The 12,929-nt window shown below is 37.5% G+C and overlaps 2 protein-coding genes across 2 annotated transcripts; one reads left to right on the forward strand and one right to left on the reverse strand.

Annotated features, from left to right (window-relative positions):
- The first annotated feature begins 776 nt into the window (after window positions 1-776).
- On the forward strand, window positions 777-6,510 carry LOC146478668 (brain-enriched guanylate kinase-associated protein-like). Its single transcript, XM_085112263.1, has 8 exons — window positions 777-916; window positions 2,002-2,104; window positions 2,699-2,733; window positions 3,530-3,688; window positions 3,987-4,053; window positions 5,095-5,202; window positions 5,317-5,409; window positions 6,094-6,510. Exons 2-8 carry the CDS (start codon window positions 2,087-2,089, stop codon window positions 6,253-6,255), a joined length of 642 nt encoding a protein of 213 aa, XP_084968389.1. The 5' UTR covers window positions 777-916; window positions 2,002-2,086; the 3' UTR covers window positions 6,256-6,510.
- Window positions 6,511-7,262: 752 nt separating this feature from the next.
- LOC146478669 (WD repeat-containing protein 25-like) lies at window positions 7,263-12,808 on the reverse strand. The gene is made up of 6 exons (XM_085112261.1): window positions 12,740-12,808; window positions 11,197-12,072; window positions 9,819-9,949; window positions 9,237-9,407; window positions 7,937-8,077; window positions 7,263-7,603 (listed from the first exon to the last, which is right to left on the reverse strand). Exons 2-6 carry the CDS (start codon window positions 12,068-12,070, stop codon window positions 7,382-7,384), a joined length of 1,539 nt encoding a protein of 512 aa, XP_084968387.1. The 5' UTR covers window positions 12,071-12,072; window positions 12,740-12,808; the 3' UTR covers window positions 7,263-7,381.
- Between the last annotated feature and the right edge of the window lie 121 nt (window positions 12,809-12,929).

The raw sequence follows: 12,929 nt of genomic DNA on the forward strand, positions 1-12,929 counted from the left end.
GATAATCTAACCTCCAATTCTAATATATAGATCCCACAGAAAAGTTTGAAATGTTTGCCTTATAGAGGCACCAAAACACAGGACGCGGCTCAAATTAAAATCATTCTAATCCGTTTTACCAATGCCTTCTCACAACTGGTACAGTTCATGTTCTGGTTTATGTCATGTTTTATTTCCGAGAAGATTCTAAAAGAGTTAGTTCACTCGCTTTACTAACGCAGTCTAACTGTAAAGACCTGTCCATTGACTTCTCCTTTGTAAAGAGAAGTCAATCGCTGTCCGGTGAAGAGACGTCCAATGTAATGGGCTGTCCACTGTAAACAAGGAGGTGTCCACTAAAAACATGTGTCCATTGCAGAGAGGTTCAATGTAAAGAGGTGTCCCTAAGCTGCAAGCAGTCCCTTTCTGGTCAGTCGCAGCGCAGCGAGCCTGGAGCGAGGAGAAATAAACAAGAAGAGGCAAGACCCCTCCGCTCGTTTGCTCCAGTTTTTTCGCGCTCGGTTATTTCGCGCGACCTATCGACTATCCAGAAAGGGACTGCTTGCAGTCTAAGGTGTCCCGTAAGTTGTAAAGTGGTGTTCAGTGTAGAGAGCTGTCCACCCTCTAAGTCCATTGAAAACATGTTTCCGTTGTAGAGAGGTTTTTTGTTATAGAGGTGTCCATTATAGAAGGGCCATTATAAAGAGGTCAACTGTAAAGAAGTGTCCAGTGTAGAGAGGTGTCCACTGAAAGAGGTGTCCTTGCCCGCCCAGTGGAGAAGTGACCGTGGTACACTGGAGCGAGCTGTCAAAAACTGTTCTACAAATATGGTCGAGCTGCTGTATTTTGTTACAACTCATAAATCCCATTCCCAGATCACGTCCACAGGTCAGACTGGCAACTTGAAAACGTGAGAGATGTGCTAGTTACCAGGAAGGTGAGAATTTTCAGGCTTACACAAAAGTGTATACGTATTAGGGTAAGAAGAAAAGTTGAAACAAAATTGGGCTGAATGCATGCAAATTAAATACATTTCAGTCCGGGCCAAAATGCATCCACAGTTACTCGGTTTGGTATAGATGTTGTTGTCCAAACCAATCTGCTAATATTAAGCTTGATCCTTCTCTAGAGCTTCTCAGGAAAATGTTAAACAAAAGCACTTGACTCTCAATATTTAAAAAAGACGCAAATTTTGCGCAATTCCTTTCTACGTTCACTGTTGCTTAGGTGCTTCAGGCGTGACACGGAAATACCCCAGGAATAGAGTTTCAAAATATCCGAAAATTCGTATATTTTTGATTTAGAAATATACAATAAATTTGACCTTGATATACCGGTATTACCCATTTAGAAGTATTATGAATGGCTGTGAGCAAATTACACGATTGTCTCAGAGTGCTTGTTTGCGTGACAAATTAGACTACTTGTCATAGAAAAATATGACCGGTCAAGTATAAACGTGCTTCATGTCAGCCTTGTATTTTCTTTAAGGAAAATGGGAATTTTTTTTGTTCAAAATGTTTGAATGTTTAATGAATACCTGTTTCTTATGTTTTTCATCGAAGCAAATCAATCAAAGACAAAGTGCGCGTTCTTGTTAAACAATTCTGTCTGTTCTTTAATATTACGGTTCAGGAATATCAATTTCCAAAGAACGACATTTCTCTTATTCTGGCTAAACCATATTAGCAGAATACTACTCCATTCATTCCGAAAACATAAAAGATCCCGAAAGAACATGAATACCATCGATTCTGTGTGTTCCTATTCCGTGATAGGCCCGGCCAGAAATGAACGTGCTTTAAAAGTGCTACCTTATTATGTCTCAGCTTGCTGTCTGTGACTATAACAGATTTAAAGGATACTTAACGGTCTAAGATGGACAAAACCCACCATCCTTCAGCTGCGGCTTTCACTTTTTCAGTGGAAAGCAGCAGTGTGTACACATCTGTGGTGACTATTTTGGAGTTAGCTACGTATACAATAGTTAACGTTTTTGTACTTGCTATCCTGTAATTTCAGATCAATATAGAAACTTCAGGATCAAGTATTTAAGAATCTCCTATAAAAGAGTTGTTGGATGCTCAGCAAGCGATGATCAAGTATTATGGCTGGTTCATGTGAGGTACTGTGGAAGTTGCTTTGGTTGTGGTACTTTCATCCTAGGGGGTAGAGAGGGCGGGGATGGGGGGATCCTGTTGTAGAGAAGGTGTCCCCCCAACTTTTATTTTGGGACCTGAAATGCTGGGGTAGTAGTGTTTATATGTTCCCCCCCCCCCCCATAGACCCTGTACCATACATGTAACTAGCCCCCTCTCCCCCACCATCCCTTTGATGTTACATTAAGGCATTGTTTTCAATTTCTCATTGTTTTGTTGCATTGCATTCACTGTCAAGTTGTGCATGTCTGCACTTATGTTTGGCATTTGAAATCCTGTAATTTATGAAAACATGTTAGGGGTATAAAATGAATGAATAGCAAAAACTGATCATGCATTGGGGAGATAGGTAATATTAAGGTTCAGAGAGGTGGGTTGGGGGACTGTGGCTGGAACTCTTTTATACAGAAACTGATAAACTCTGCTAGGGGTGAGGTGTTTATCATGATGCCTTAGAACACTTTTATATGTGTGATACCATGTGACCAAGACATGTTATTTTCATATCACTAACAATAAATTATTGTTAAACAACTAATATTATTATATTCATCACACAGAAGTGTGGCTGCACATCAGCTTATGAGCAGTTAAGGTAAGATATTTAAAGACTGGTAGGGATTGTCATTGTGACAATAATATTATTATTAGAACTGAAACTTATAATTTCCCCATTTACATTTAATTTAAAGTGCCCCTAACCCTTCAATTTGTTTTCTTTTGGTAGATTTCCATATCTTTCAAGAACTCATTTTCGAAAAATTTTTTGAGAAATATTGAATCCTTTTTTTTTCGAGTGCTAGAAGTGAAGGCAGTCTTGTCGATATTTTCACCTATCGGTCGCATTAGTCCCCCACTCGGCCAAATATGGAGCGTGACGTAAGAAAGGGACATCGTGCAAAAATATCCGAAGATTCGCGGTAATGCTTTAATTGTAAACAGAGAAAATGGTTGAAAAATGTGTGGTTTTTGGATGCAGCAACTCTCGAAATGTAGAGAAAGGAATCAGCATGCATAAGATTCCTTCTGAATCCTTCTGGTGTCCTTTTCTTAGGTCACAACTAAAAAAGTGTCAAATATCGGACGCTTCTCATTGGCTCGTTCCTAATGAGCCCACAAGACAAAAATTTGTCCAGCGGGGCTTGAAGCGCGCAAAAATTTAAAAATTTCAGTAACTTTTAGTGCTTGTAAAATAAAAGGGATTCAATATTTCTAAAAAAAAATTTCGAAAATGAGTTCTTCACAGATATGGAAATCTACCAAAAGAAAACAAATTGAAGGGTTAGGGGCACTTAAAGCCTAACAGTCAACATATTTCTTATTTTCTATCAAGTTCACATCTGTGAATTAATTTCATTGTATGCACTTGATTTGATTTTTTAAACCTACAGATTGGAAAATCAAGATCTCAAAGACAAAATAAAGAAGTTAGAGGACAAGACTTCAAGCATTGGTGAAGGGAAAAGTGAAGCGTCAACTACTTCACCAGGAGAGGAAAATGAGGATCAGGGGAAATCTGATTCAGAATCATCCCAAGAACACATGAAAAGGTAAGGTACAAATGTTATTAGTAAGCAAATGACACCAATTTCCCATATTTGAGCACTCAGAATTTGATATCTACTGGAGCTGGTTCTTAAATTATAAAGATAGTAATCAGCAAGATACTTGCTCACAAAGATCTTGGGCTAATATATTTTGAGTATTGTAAGGAATCTTAGTGAGATATCAAATCTTGATAACTGCGGTAAAAATAACCTTACGCATTAGTCTGTTTCATGGGAGTTACAAACTGTATTTCGTGGCACAGGAGTTAACGATTCATTATTATTTTGTACTGAACCGCAGACTCAAAGGAGACTATGATGAGGTGGTAAAGAAAAACCAAGAACTGGAAAATAGAATCCTTCAACTGGTAATAATATTAATGAGTGGTTCCAGAAAATACCATACCCCAAGGAAAGGTCATTGGAAGTTCCAAGGGAGGGAGGGAGGGTCTTGAAAGCCAATTGAAAATTTCAGGGAAAATATGAAGCTAACTTGAAATTTCCAGTAGAGCTGAGGGTGCAAATCTGAAAAAGCTTTTTTGGGGGGAGGGGGAAGTTGCTTTGTGCTATACGCTATAAAGCTAGAATTAGATACAAATCCTGTGGGCTAGCTACCATATCTCCAGTGTAATTTATTCCCAGGGGCACTCTCAAATTTGAAGTGATAAGAGCCTGTGTTCATTGTAGCTTTTAGAGGTGTTAAAATTTGTGGTTTAATTAGCACTGCTTAGGACGTTTAAATTTGAAATGATTACCATTGGGGTTATCTTGGTACCTTTTAGGAAATAAGCCTGAAAAAAAAAAAAGTGTGAAGAAAAGTATAAATTATTACTAATCTGTCAGAATTGATGGCATGGGTGAAAATAAATTTAGGCCACAGGTGACTTCAAACAAATTATATATTCTGGCACCTTTTAACAATAACAGTAATAACAGAACCATTCTTAAAAGTATATAATTTATGCATAGAACAATGTGTCAAGGCTTTTTACAATAAAAAGCAAACTGGTACAGATCAAAATTAAAACAAAAAGAGCTTTCACAAACGAAATAAGATTTTAGAGCATTCTTAAAAATATATCAACAGGGGTATTGTTTTATATTAAGTGGTAGATCATTCGGTATTAAACTTCAGTACAATCACAGAAAAAGATCTGTCCATAAGTAACTGTATTAGTTTTAGGAACAAACAAAAGGTTAAAATCACCAGCGTACAACAAGTGACAGGCTGATAGGGAATATAAATAAATAGTGTAACAAATCATTAAATTATATGGTTCCTCACCAGCATCCTCAACACTTTTATATGAAAGTCCCCCCTCCCCAATACCAGTATTGTGCCATGTAATGTAGACAAAGTTTATACTTACCTGCAAGCCTAAATAAATACTTGTGTCATCAATTTTCAGGGTGATGAAATGCAATCTGAGAAATTTCACTTTGAAGAGACAGTGGGAGCCATGTCAGAACAGTTGATGGACTTTGTTGAAAAGATGAACAAATTGGAGAAAGAATGCGTAAGTCACATATCCAAAAATAATCCTGAGTGGATATTAAAAATCCTATGTGGGGACGGGTCTCTACAAAAACTAGAGTTCTTTTTGTTTATTTCTGCTAATTGTTTATTCCAGATTAAATATAAGAGGGATTGCGCCCTGGTAGTTCAGCTTCTGAAGTGTAACCAGTCCTTAGACAGAAAGTTTGTGTCTCAAAAAGTAGAGACGGTAAGTTTACATGTCGTGGTGTATAGTTGCCACTGCAATTCTCAACTGAAGGCTTCAGCCATTACATTCACTGGTGAATGTTTTCAGAACTACAGTCAACTTTGTCTAAGGCAGACATGCACCATGTTTAACTATTTTTCTTAGACATCTTTCCGCCCTAAAGATACAAATTATGAATGTTGTTCTGCTAGTACCAATGGCACAAGACAGATATGCCTTATTTGAACACGATTATAATCTTTAAAGCTGTGCGTTTATGGGGAACGTGTATATTACACTAGATGATGGATCAGAGAATTTACTCTGCAGTGTATGTTAAGCCACTAAAGTGAGCCCATGGATTTCCTACTGACGCAAGGCAAAAGACAAAAATTGTTGACTTTAGCAGGAATCAAACCGATGACCTCCAGATTTGATCAACTGTTGCTCTATCAACTGAGCTTTGAGGTCAGAAGGGAACAAGTCGCCTAAGTAAAGAAAGTTTAGTAACAGATAAAAAGTTCAAGTGTGACCATAATTAACTAGCTAAATAGAGTTTGTCTTACAGTAGTGTTGCAGTCCATTTTCAGAATCTACAGACTGTACTCTCCGCGCAATGCCACTACAGAATTATAGACTGAAGTAATTGTGTCTGTCCTTTGATCACAAGTGTTTTAAACCGTTTCTTTTTTCCGTGACCCTTAGCTGCCATCAGATCTAAAGGAGAAGTTAAAATTAGATCTGGACCTCACAACGGAGTCAAAACCTCTCAGCCATCCTGCTTGGAGCAGAAAACTTTGGAGAACAAAGAGTGCATCATCTGCGTCTACAAGTTCGCCTTCAGAACTGAGTGATGCTGAACAGTGAAACTTCAGCTTTAAACACATTAACATAATTTTTTAAGAAATAGAAATGGGTAGGCTAGCTGTCAGTTAGTCACATAAGGTGTTTGGTAGTTTAATTTTTGCTACATAAAATTAATGAGACAGATTAACTTACTAGCCTGAATCACGAAATTACTTTATAGTGCTAAAATATTGTGTTTCTTTGGATCTAGAAAGAGAAATGTATAATTTAGAAAGACAGGGTATATCTAGCAAATAAAAACAAAGCTATTACTTATTGCTGTCTCACCTTGATTATCTCAAGAAAATGAACAAAAAAATTTATAAAAATATAAAAAAATCAACCTTATTCTCAGGGCCTTTCATGAGAAGAAAGACCTTGAGGAAAAGGTTGAAAAAAATGTCAAATAACAGATCACTACACCCAATATAATTTCATTGTGTACACACCCACAGTTTTCAAAATGTCATTGCTGATGGCTTTCAAACGTTGTAGTCAATTTCAATTCCCGAACTTGCATCATATATGGGTTGAGTTTGTTGTTTGTTCTCATCCTTGCTCCAAGAGGTTTTTCTTTGGGTACTCCAGTTTTCCCCTCTCCTCAAAAACTAACATTTCCAAATTCCAATTTGACCCAGAGAGTGTCCCCAGTTAGTGCACAGCGCTAAATGCATTGATGCTTAAATAAAGTCATTTATTTTATTTATTTATTTTAGATACGATTCACAGTTGTTATTCAACCTGATTTCAATCAGCAAATAAAACTGACAGAAAGTTTATTTGCATTGGAGTCTAATTAGAAATTAAAACCGGGCCAGTTTTGATTTGCAATAAATAACTTAAAATGCATTTTAACATTAACACTGGGCCAGTTTTGATTTGCAATAAATAACGTAAAATACATCTTTAACAATAATTTTTGGTGATTTGGAAAGGTGCTTAGTAACTACCTCGTCAAATTATGACAGTGAATTGTGCAGCAAATCATATTAATTTTGAACAATCCAGATCAATAAAATCAGCCATAATAAAGGTCAGTCTTATTTAATAACCTGACAAGATCTTTCAAAGTGGTGTATATATGCTTCCAGCCTATTGGTCGTGACAGTCATATTTACTCACTGCACATCGTTAACAAAATTAACAATTACTTCCAGACTTTAACCCCTCCATCCCACCCACAGCTAGCCACACAGTGGGGTAGGGTGGGGTGATAAGCAACATCCATACAGGGCATAGAGTGAGCTTCTAGCTTCCTTATTATATGAGAAGTGTGATGATTATAAAAATAAATTTGGCCATCTGCTGAGCCAGAGCAAATTATTGATCCATCAGGACTAAAATCACATCCAATATGATAACCAGATACCTGGAAAGTAAAGAAGGAAATGTGTGACCCATTATTGCAAATTATGGAGCAATACTTTCCTGTGGTGCTGTTTATTATCCTGTACAAGGTGACACTAACTTTTGATTCTGTGGGTGAAATCCTAAAGTGAGACCATTCAAATGAAAGCTACTGAGCAGTACTTATCTGTTATACTGTTTGTTATGTTGTAAAAGGTGGTTCTAACCTTTGTGTCTAGACAAAACCCTTAGCATGGCAAAATGGAAGCTATTGTTCAGCAGTACTTTCCAGTGGAGCTAAATCTAAAACAAGTTCAGTTTTTACTTCAATCTTTACATCATTTGACATCATTACCTTGTGGCCCTCATATCTTTTAAACTTGTTCAGCTTGTATGGCTTTCTTGTCGAGAACAGAGCAATGTAATCTCCATTAGACTGGGCCATGAAATGAGATTCATGAGGGTGGACTTTTAAGCAAGTACAGGTGAAAGCCTCCTGAATATAGGAATGACATTGCAATCATTTTCTCTATGAGTAAAACTACATTCATGACTTGATCAAACAAATAGTATATTCTGTACATGACCTATAAGAAAACAGATGGGGCACTGAACAGGAATAAAAGGTAGATAAGGGAGTTAGTTTCTAGTAAACTTTGGTGCTGCATTGGTGGGTAGTCAGCGCTGACATTTCAAGGGTTAGCGCTTCGTCATGGGTTAGCACAGGAGGCGAACTCCAGTTTCTACAGATATCATGAAGTAACCAGGAGTATTTTGATCCCATGTTCTCCACCGTCCCCATCCCCACCCCTTGCCTGGAGAAGAGTGTTTTTCAGGGAGGCAGTTGTAATGTCAAAATTACTGGAAATTATATGGGGAATTTAACACCACAACATCAAACTTCGTTTTTCATCAGGTTTAATTTATGATAGTATAGCTTTTCCAGTATATACAGGAAAAATGTGAAGCCTTCCTCTTCAAGAGCGATTTTTTTTAAGATGGTACGCAATGCACAACTGAGATTTTTATTAAATTAATGTACGAAAACTGAGATCAAATATTTGTAGTAAAGAATTTATTACATAATTCATTAAGATGACAACATGACTGTGACAGTGCAAATCTGTAGTTCCAGAAAATATCCTTTCCCCCCCCCCCCCCCCCCGATAGAAGGGATGGGAAATTTCAGAGGGGTAGGGTGTAGGGTCTTAAAGGCCAAGCAATTTAAAGAAGTGCCTTAAGTGAAAGTGGAATTTTCAGTGGGGTAAGATGATTTTGGAAAATATCCTTTCTGTGGCGGGGGGAGGGGGAGGGTTTGGGGTGTGACATTTGCTGCAACTGCACAATAAGTGATCTTCACAAGTGCTATAAATATACTTCTCAAACTCATTAATAATTCATCAAGCCAAAACAAAGGAAATCACTACCATGAAGGAGGTTTAGAAATGTGATCTTAATAAATTACCATAAAATTTTGTGAACTTTTGCTAAAAATAGTTTGAGAAGCTATATCAACGACTCGAAAGAGTGTTTCCTCCTATTCCCAAACACCTCGAAGTTGGTTCAAAAAACTCTGCTGCGCCTCCTTTTTTCCAACCTACTTCTCGGTGTTTGGAAATCGGAGGAAACACTCTTCCTCGTGTTTGATATATTACCTGATATATTTGATTGGATAAAACTGCTGTTGATCTGAAATCCCAGACCATGATTCCTTTGTCAGTAGAATTTCTTTTAATTACTTCAGCAGCAGAAATAAACTCATCTCCTCCTGGAAAGAATGCAATGTCTTGAACTTGGCCAAAAAAAGCAGAATATGTTGAAGTGATCTGTGAAGAAAACAACAGCTGTGAACACATTATTATTTCACTCCTAACTTTGTTAAAGTGGATCAAAATCCTCATAACAGTGTATGAACGTGAACTTTTGACCCTGTTGAGAAAAACACGTGTTTTCTAAGAGCACAATGATTGACAGTAATAAATAACGATAAAAATTATTAATGATTTGTTGAAACTTTCAGAATTCATATATTAGTAAAGGCATAGCAATGAGTAGGCTCCAATTACCTCAAACTCTCAGCTTGTTTAAAAAACTAGGAAGTGGAAGACGACCAGAATGAAATTACAGTGTAGAGAGCCCATGACAAATGAGTTTCTGTTTGAGCAGCAAGAGCTATAAAATAGCAGGTGTCAGGGTAGAATTTTGTTCAAAATGGCAGTGCACCTATAGATACTAACATATCCAGATCTCGTGTCCCAACAGAAGATGTCAGATTTAAAAGTCCCAGCAAGGAAAAGGGTGGGGTCTGTAGGGTGATACTGAACACAGGTCACATAGTTCTTGTGTGGAAATTTTCTGATTTCTTGTCCTGAAAGAAGAAATATGTAATGACAATTATCACTTTATTTACCCTTAAGTTTGTGAGACTGGTGAGGTCTCTAACAATAAATACAATAAATACATGCTTATGCTCTGAGCAAATAATAATAATAATAATAATAATAATAATAATAATAATAATAATAATAATAATAATAATAAAATAAAAAATCATCGTCTATTTGTAAACACTACTTGAGCAAACATAACTCGAACATACCTCCTTGTCTTTCAAAACAATTTCACATGCTAGCTAAATTTTCGAACAAATTTGATTGCCTAATTAAGATGCTTTTCATAAGAAAACTTAAACCATCCCTAAACATGCAAACAGCCTCAATTCGTGCAAAGGTATTCACTTGGAGAACTTGTGATCCATTGTTAATGTGATAATTTATTTATAAATTTATCCACTTTGCCTTGAGAATGGTGTCACGATGATGTCGAAACGTCAGCTATTAACTTTAATTTTCCCTTGCTTATGTTTCAAGAAATCATTATTGATCAATAATAATAATAATAATAATAATAATAATAATAATAATAATAATAATAATAGGCAAATACATACACTGTCATGTACAAAGAAAATATATATATCTTAATTCTATATAATCTAAACTCTAAACCGTATAAATCATAGGTCACAGACTGTTCCAAATGGAAGGTGATGTTGTTGATGATTGCAGTATGTCAGGCATACTATTTCATGCAATGGCAGTGGCGTATCTAGCAGAGTTCAAGCCATATTGAGCCCTATAAGCTTTTGGCAACTTAAGCTTATTAACTCATCCAAGGTTTTTAATGTTATCTCTGACTACAAACAGATTTTATAAATATCCAGGCAAGAGACAGTCTCCTACGCAGGTGTTCTTAGTGTCATCATACAACGCTCCCTTGGGAAAGAGCATTGTGTGACGACCTCAACCCTAAGAATGGCTGTGTAAGAGACTAGACAAGAGATTGCTAATTGATTTTAAACACATTAAGTAGTATGTTCTGGATTTATTGATCTAAAAAGGTATATCAAAGGCAATCAACTAGTGCTGTAAGGCCAGAAGACAAAACCAATGATAGTGGTATAAAACTCTCAGCTGAGAGGAAAACCTCCTATCTTCTTTTGGATGCAGCTTTGAAACTAAAGCATGATTTTACATGGCTCAATTACCAGCCCTTGTTTGGGAAATGAGGAAAACAGGACCCGAGGAAGCAGCAGAAATTGAGCCTAGATATTACCTGTTTCCAAATTGAAAAGTCTGGCAGTTTTGTCATAACCACAACTCAACACTTCTGATCCACAAAGACTCCACTTTGAGTCTTTCACTGCAGCAGTGTGATGAGTCAATCTTTTGCTGCATGTACCACCAGCTGAAGTGTCCCAGATGCAAACCACATGATCCATCGCTGCTGTTAATAACAGATTACTCTGTGTGGGGTTCCATCTTATGCAGTTTACTCCCTGAGAATGACCTTCAAAACTCAAATGTAACTGTTTGGGTGGTCTGGATATGCAGTCTGGATTTTTTGGACATAGCATTTCACCGTTTGTTTCTGCAGTAACATCTTTTGATATGCAATCAAGATCAGCCAACTCTACCTGACTTTTCACGGGAAAAGTTGACGCACAGGTTGCAGAAGGTTGAATGAACTTTTCTCTCTCCCTCTTAGGTATGTACGGTTTCACACAGCCACCCGTCCCTGATGAAACACTTAACTTTGGCTGTTTACATTGCGGCATTGAGCTAACCACTTGTCGACTTTTCGTTTCGTTGCTTCTTGAAGTCGATGGTGATAATGATTCCCTGAAGTCATACAGCAAACCATTGCGATCACATCTCGAAGACTTGTAAGTTTCTGCTGACTCAGAACAGCTGTTTCTTGTTACACTACCATTTGGTGATTCATGAAGGGGCTTGAACCTTTTATCCTCTGGCCGTGTGATATTCTCTTCTCTGAAAATGTCTCTTCCACGTTCTCTATTAGTGAAGCTTAAGCTTACTTTTCGTTTCTTGATGTTTTCATGGTCATTGACATGGCGAGTGTTCTGGACGGTTAATTCTTCAAGTTCTTCCGAGTCTGAACTACTGTTGTACGCAAGCAAACTTTCCATCCCTAAAGGCAACAATCAAATCAGGACAAACAAGCTGGGATTAAAAAGTTATCAAAGCATCTACGGGAATCAAAATACTTGGAAAGATGCACAGTGTCAGATCGGCCTATTTGCAACTGAATACAGGAATCGAGAATCAATCTGATGTTTTTTGCCTCGTTCCGAAGAGATCGACAGATTCATTCCTGCATTGAGCCCCGCAGCACCACCTTTGCTAATTAGGGAGCTTAAGCAACGACGACGACGACGGCAACGACAACGCCCCAAAACAATAGGTTTAATGAGCAAAAACAATCGCTCTGCACGTGTGTTTTACATTTTGGTACATTTTTTTGCCGTCCTCTGCAAAACAACAACGTGAAATGACCACATTTAAGGTTTTGTGGAGAACGTGAACGCACGACGGTAAATTTTTCATTTTCTTTCTTAATTGGTACGCCACTCCTACCAATTTGGTTCCTGGATAGTTCGCCATTTTTGTAAAAGTTGAGCGAGTTGAAATAATCGCGAAGTAGCACAAATGAAATGTGACGTTTTCGTTACCGTTGCCGTCGTCGTTGCTGAAGCTAAAGGAATCGATCCGGCTGAATAAGCTTCATTAAACAGAAGTTCTTTGGAAATGAAGGCAAAAAAAAGAAAATTAAACTGTAAAATTAAGGGATTTCATGCCTTATTTCAATGGAATATCCTCGTCTCAAGTGATCCGGCTCATCCGCCATGCTTTACGCATTTGTCGCCAGTCTATCTCGACGAGTTCTCTATATTTTAGACTGGGAATAGCCTGCGTGGCAGGCGCTAGAAAGGGGAAGAGGGGAAAATTGGGCGCGCGAGAAACGCGCGGCGCGTTTCTCGCGCGCCC

This window comes from Pavona decussata, unplaced genomic scaffold (genome assembly GCF_977016875.1).
Source record: "Pavona decussata unplaced genomic scaffold, jaPavDecu1.1 SCAFFOLD_64, whole genome shotgun sequence".
NCBI lineage: Eukaryota > Metazoa > Cnidaria > Anthozoa > Scleractinia > Agariciidae > Pavona > Pavona decussata.